The sequence below is a fragment of the Eurypyga helias genome, unplaced genomic scaffold, assembly GCF_000690775.1.
Source record: "Eurypyga helias isolate BGI_N326 unplaced genomic scaffold, ASM69077v1 scaffold29386, whole genome shotgun sequence".
NCBI classification, from domain to species: domain Eukaryota; kingdom Metazoa; phylum Chordata; class Aves; order Eurypygiformes; family Eurypygidae; genus Eurypyga; species Eurypyga helias.
The window spans coordinates 13,593-20,046 of record NW_010258985.1 but is presented as its reverse complement, the minus strand read 5'-3'; the positions used below and the strand labels follow the sequence as shown (position 1 = coordinate 20,046).

At 45.5% G+C, this 6,454-nt stretch overlaps 1 protein-coding gene across 1 annotated transcript in view; it reads right to left on the bottom strand.

Moving 5' to 3' along the window:
* Positions 1-2,456: 2,456 nt before the first annotated feature.
* The window catches only part of SLC25A43 (solute carrier family 25, member 43), a gene marked incomplete at its 5' end in the record, with an annotated part of 17,586 nt that continues 13,588 nt past the window's right edge, over positions 2,457-6,454 (bottom strand). Inside the window, 2 exons of the mRNA XM_010154556.1 lie at positions 2,457-2,829; positions 3,898-4,032. Coding sequence (XP_010152858.1) covers positions 2,626-2,829; positions 3,898-4,032 — 339 coding nt within the window. The remainder of the gene's footprint in view (positions 2,830-3,897; positions 4,033-6,454) is intronic.

Sequence of the window (6,454 nt, the reverse complement as noted above, 5' to 3'; positions counted from 1 at the left end):
CCCGCGCTCCAGCCGGCGTGCCCAGGCCACGCTCCCCCCGCACCGGGCAGCCTCCGTGGCTGTGCCGGGGCCCTCCGCGCCATCCTCCACCCATCGGGTGGGCAGGGACGGGGCCTGTTGAATCCTCAGGCTCTCACAGGCCCACATCTGACGGCCCAACCGCGCTGAGGCTCAGCCCAGACCCCTCTCCGTGACCCTTCCCTCTACCATCCCCCGGCGCACACCACGCCAGGGCTGTCACATCCGGTACAGCCACACCGCTGAGCACACTGCCTGCACCCAAAGGTTCAACTACCCCAGAGCTGTCTCTGCCATTCAGCCTTGCTGTCAACTGGTTCTCCACCATCACACACCATTTCACGTGTTCGTGACCCACTGATGTCTCACATATTTCAGTGTCACCTTCTGGGTCGTTTCTCATACACGGATGTGATTACACGAAGTAGAGGCTTGGCTGATAAAAGGTCAGTAAGTGATTTATAGGTTGCAGGAGTACATTACAATATAAAGGTGTTATTAGCATATCAGGAACAAGTTAGAGGTATCTTTTTGACCCACTGGACTCTTAGCAGGTTTGAAGAGCTGATCAGCCATGCACATCACCCATCACTCAACCTCAGAAATCTATTTACAAATACAACGTTAGTCAGAAACATACAGGTATGCTTGGACAAGGTAAGGGCACCCTTTAGCAATCCCTTCCTCCTCGGTGCACTCACAAGTCACATCTCCTTACTCGCATGTCCCAGATAAGTGCCAGTATTATTACCTGTGTTGTGCAGAGACACTGAGGCACAGAGAGACATGTTCCCTAGGCAGGTTGATGAGAGAGCCAAAAGCACTTATAGCATCAGTGTGATGCACGAGCCACCAGCTCTGCTCTCCACCCTCTCGATTTTTGCCATCAACGCTTGCACTTCTTGCTGTGGAGAAAGCCAGTACGAAGCACCACTGCAGCAGAACTGAGCAAGCCCACTAAGAGAGATACCGCAGACCTCAGCTGTGGGGTACATCATCGCCGAGTTCTAGGTGCAAGGCCAGGCTTTGCAATTATCCCAGATCTTTCTGCAAATCTCTCTCCACAGTCACAGACTGTTCCTGCATCGATCTGCCATCACCTCATCCTGCTGTGCCCTGGCCTAACCAAGCAACTTCTGACTTATTTCCATCCAGCAGGGATGTAAATGGGACAAAACCACACACAAGCAGCTGTGTAAAGCAGCCAGCAGATCCCGTGCTGAGCCCATGGCAGGAGCGTATCTGCCACGAACACACCTGACCGAGCTGCTCGGAGTCACACGCTGCCACAGCTTGGGGCTGGCGGGACACGCCGCAGAGGGCAGGGCTGCCTTCCCTCGTGGACACAGGGTTTAAGGTTTTCTATCAGAAGGCACTAGGATGGGGCTGTTCCAAAGCTGTACTTGTACAAAGGAACAGGAGCAATACCACAGGTCCTCAGGTATAACACCCAGATGATCTTTTATTGTCCAAAAGCTCCCCAGGCTGGTTCGAGGTCTGTCAGCAGCAGCAGCACTGGCAATTACCTAATGATCTTGCACAGAGGTTTGTATCTACAGAAACTATCTGTGGCTCCTGGATCACAGCAGTTGAAGCGGAAAAATCACAGGTTGTGTGCACAGTGCTATTCTGCTGGCAAGTTCTGAGCAGCACAGTAGGCCAGGGCCTATGCACAGGAACTAAAAAGTAGTTGAATATAAAAATAGAGCTTTAAGAGTACCAAAACATCTTGACAAGGCTCAAGGCTCTGAAATACCTAACACATTTAAGAACTGCATTTTTCAGGAAATATTTCAGTTAGAGAACTTCAGGAAAAGTATTTTTCAAAGCCTGAAATAATTTACATACAGGCAGTAACAACACAGGAAAAAGGGGGGAAGGTTTTCTAGTATGCACTTAAGTTTGCAAGATTGTCTTTCCAGTGTATTACAGTTCAGTTTGCACATTACAATTCTCCCTTAGCAAAAGCACAGTTGAGCAGCATATTTTCATCTTTACGCCAAAGGTTAAGACAAAATTATTATTCTCAAGTAAGTCTCAAAAAGCGAAGAGTGGATTCTGGAGTGTGACTGAACTGAGACTAACAGAGTAATTCTGCATCTGCAGAATGCCACATCCACTAACAAAAAAAAAAAAACAAAAAAGAAAAATTTCAGTAGAAATTCTTGTGTGTTGTAAGTATTGTAGTCTGTTTATCATTTCTGGCTGACTTGGTATCTCAGATTACTTAGAAAAAATCCATTTGACTTTTCTTAATATTTTTGAAGAGACCAGTTATACTCTCATCTCAGTTCTCTTGCCTTACTGCAAGCATTTCTTTCCTCAAAATGGCTATTCAGTATTGAAAAGCACCTAGAATAACGTAATTCCAAGTTCCGATAGCACAGTATTTTCAAACTAGTTGCACCTCTCCTCTTCAGTATATGCTTTTCATATTGTTTTATCCATTCAGCAAATGAGATACAAGATTTATTCATTCCTGGCGCTGCTGCCTCCGTACTAACACCATGCAGTCTGCTGCGATGCTGGAAGCTGTAGTTCAGCACACATTTCTTGCAGAGATCCTTAAGAAAGGCAGTGTGTGTATCTGCAATCGACGGTCTGATGTCAGTTTTCAAGAGCTGATTTCCTTGGCTCAAAATTTTCCCTTCGAAGGAGCTTTAATTCTCTCAGTTCTTGTGGCTGTAAACTCTGGTCCACGCCAGGAGTAAGCTTGTAATTTAAAGGAGATTCAATATAACCGTTCCTGTACAGACAGACCCGCTTGCAGAATTCAAAGGTGCTAAACATAACACCGAAGTATGGGACAATCTGATAAAATTTTTAAAAAGACAACATAAGATAAAAAAGCAATGTTAGACTTACTAGTAGCAGTCTTAGTTAAGATGTTTTGGAAAAGGAAACTTCTAGGACTTTAAATCTGATCTGCTAGTACTGCTGTGTTCATTTATATAAAATCAGTCTCACCTCCCAACCACATTGGCACCTGCAGCATACTAGGAGTTTATTACTGGTACGTAACTAATTATAACAACATTGTGAGGAACAAGGTCTGTGCGAGCCTACAGATTATCACAACTTGCAAATACCTAAGCAACCTCAGCAAATCCCGTTAGGAAACGTGGGATTTATTCTACGTACAGCAGAGCAACTGAACAGTTTTCTTCTTTACCCCACGCGGAATCAGCAGCTCCGTGCCGTGTGGCTTTATACCAGCCAAGGTCAGGCCAGGCACAGGCAGGCCATCGCAATCAATCACGTTATCACTCAATTAACACTCATCAGCTGACCTGACATGCAGGTAATCCTCACCGCAGCACTATGAAATGTATTTATGTAAACTAAATTGCTTTCTGTTTAAGCTACCCTGCTTTATTTCATGCTTTCAAGTCAGCATGGGCTGTAGCGACCCATACGCGTGCATTACACAGCTGGGGTAAAGTACTACTTCTGATTTCTAGGGAAGCTGTAAAGAAAATAGAGGTGCAATTTTCTTTCCAGCTTGGTACAACATGTCAAATTAGTGCAGCTCAGCTGAGAAGTAGAACTTGTTTAGCTGTCATAAGTGGATCCCTTGCAATCCCCCATCCATACCCTGGCTTGTGTGTTAGCAGCACTCCCTTCTCTAAGGATATTCAAATGAACTTGGAAGTAGCGACATCTAGAAGCCAAGTTTATATTTGGGGAAATATGCCCAAATCAAGTTCCTAAACTGGTTTATAAACTGCCTGAGATTACACCTCTTCTGTCAGACTCTCTCATCTATAAGATGCTTAATATGTACAGAGGTGTGTCACAGGCTTTATAACCCCAACCATCCAAAAGTGTGCCTGGATTATTTTAGGATAGCCTTTGACTGGGATGAAAGCAAAACCTCACCTTGAGCAGACTGGGTGTTAGCCCACTCCAAAGTCCGAGCACGCCTTTGTTCTTCACAGTTTGGCGGAAACAGTCAGCCATGCCAGTAAAATGAACATCAACTGCTCCGTAGTGGGGAAGCCAAGGACTCTGTGCCTGTCCAAGAGACACCCAGGGGGATTAGAACAAGCAGAGGAAAACCAAAGTAATTAAAGATAATTTTTCTCCATTCTGGTACATAAGGAACACAATGTCAGGTTTCAACAGACTGATCTGGATTCTTCTATCAACAAAAGAATCAGCTATTTTGCCTTGAAATGCAAACTGAAAATGGAGGGAATTCACACTCTGATAGGTATGACAGAGAAAGAGAGAAGTAAGCTCACACAGCACTTCCTTTTGTGCCATGTCACTACTAGAAATAAATGCCACCCTTGTGAAGACAAACCATCCAAACCAGAGTCACGTAATGCATCAGCCCTGTGTCTGCCAGCTGCTGAGGTCTGGGGAGAGGTATTTCACATCCTGAGCGCCTGCAAGAGGGAAGCTTGCACTGGCCCCGGATGCCTTGCTACCCTCCTGTAGTTCTGATCAAAAAGAAGAGCGCGCTGACTGCGCTCTGGCTGCTGAGGCTGTGTCCACACTGCAGTGAGAAGGGGGAACCGTACTACAGGTTGAGTAGCAACAGCACAGCAGAAGAACGGAGGCTTCAGCCCAGGGTGCACAAGCCCACTAAGGGCTGTAGGTGAGCAGTGGGTACCCGTGCTCCCGTATCTGTGTCGTGTCAGTTAATCCAGACTGGTTAAAGTTAGCTTGGGAGCATCTTGGTGGACTGCAGCTACACTTCCAACTGCAGCACAGACAGTGTCTGTTCACACGGAGGAAGTGTAGCGTGTCATTTTTAACAGCAAAATCCTTCCTTCGTTAATCTCCTACTGCGCTAGCACAGACAGGATAACCTGACCTTGAGTAATCCCATCCTCATCCATCTGTGCACATGCAGTCATGGGTTTATCTTGCATTGGCAAATCAGGGTTTCACTCAAATGCATGGCCAATGACACTGCTCAGTCAGGAGTGCATGGGGACCCCAGGACACAGGTTGGTGACTTGTGTGTGCAAGCTGATCACCACAGGGCGGAAGTTTGATAAAAATGGGACTTGTCCAGTTAACTGATTGATTAATATGGATATCATTATCCCTTCTTTGATCTGAAACACCAGGTCATGTAGCACTTTTTCCCTTCTTGATCAGACTAACCTACAGCTTCGCAGAGCTGCTAAGCCTGTGACAAGCCTCTCACAAACTGACAAGTGGTGATGACATTTTCTAGATGCCTTGGCTATAGCATTTCAAATAGTTGGCTACTTAGATGTGGAAGTGGAAATAGATCAAAACTTATGCTCCAGGTATGTAAGAGAAGTTGCTAAACAAATCGTTTTCGTGCTGTTGGATCCCCCTCCACTACCGGCAAGTCTACTGCTAAAATTTAGAAGCTAACAAAAATCCCCTAATCACTCTACACACTAACTGCATTGTCTTCTTTATCTACAAAAAATCACATTATTTTCTCACTGTTTTTAAGTATGATTGAATACTTCTGATGGCAGGTGATAGGTAAAACTATACAGCTTCCTTCTGACAGAGCTTATGGAAGTGATTTTGGGAAAGCCGCAGCCTGCATTGAGAAAGAAGAAAATAGGCTTCCACCACATCCTAATTTGTTATCTTCTGGATTCCCATTTATCATGCCCTGGCTCTTTTACCCCAGACCAGAGTAGGGCTGAGGATTTAATCCGTGGTCTTTTACACTTTAAGAAGGAGACAACAGAACTGTTTGCTTCTCTCTGAGCTTTCTCAACAGCGTACCTGATTTGTAAGAGAGGGATCACATTTGTGGGGGAGAAGGTATTTCAGCTGTTCTAATTGCTCGTCCCCTTTTGTCTCTACATTGGTCTTGCTAACTCCATGGGGATGCAGCTGTTTCCATAATTCCCAGATGTGGTGCAAGCTCCCACAGCTTCCTGCTTTAGGACTCAGAGAGGCAGGCATTGTGGGATTTAACTGCTGTGATTTTACAGTTACTACCAGCCCTGCCTTTGCAGGTAGTTCGAGGTAACAGAGCTAGTCTGGCAGACAAGGATCACGCAGATGTTCACGTGTGCTCATTTGCTTCAAGGAAGCTCAGCTGCCTGCTTGGCTGTGTTACTTAAGGGGTGTAAGGGATTAAAAAGCAATAGCTAAATCTAGCACTGAGAAAGAGAGAAATAACTTTTCAAGCCTTAATCCACAGTACTTGAGAAACTCCTGCACGAAGACCGTGACGACTGTATTGTAGAAGATGCTGAGTGCTGCAACTTCAGGGACCAGTTCCACTAAGAACGGTGATTTTAGCACCAGGGATGCTTAGAAGAGCACCCAAATGACGTAGGTATCCTTAAAAAGACAACAGCAGTCATAGGAGAGCTAGATTCAAAACCCTGTTCTGCTTTCTGGACTGTCACACCATTTCCATGAGCTTTTTTGGTAAAGGAAGTCACAGGCAGCCAAGCAGTGAAGAGGGGCAGGTTTCTAAAAC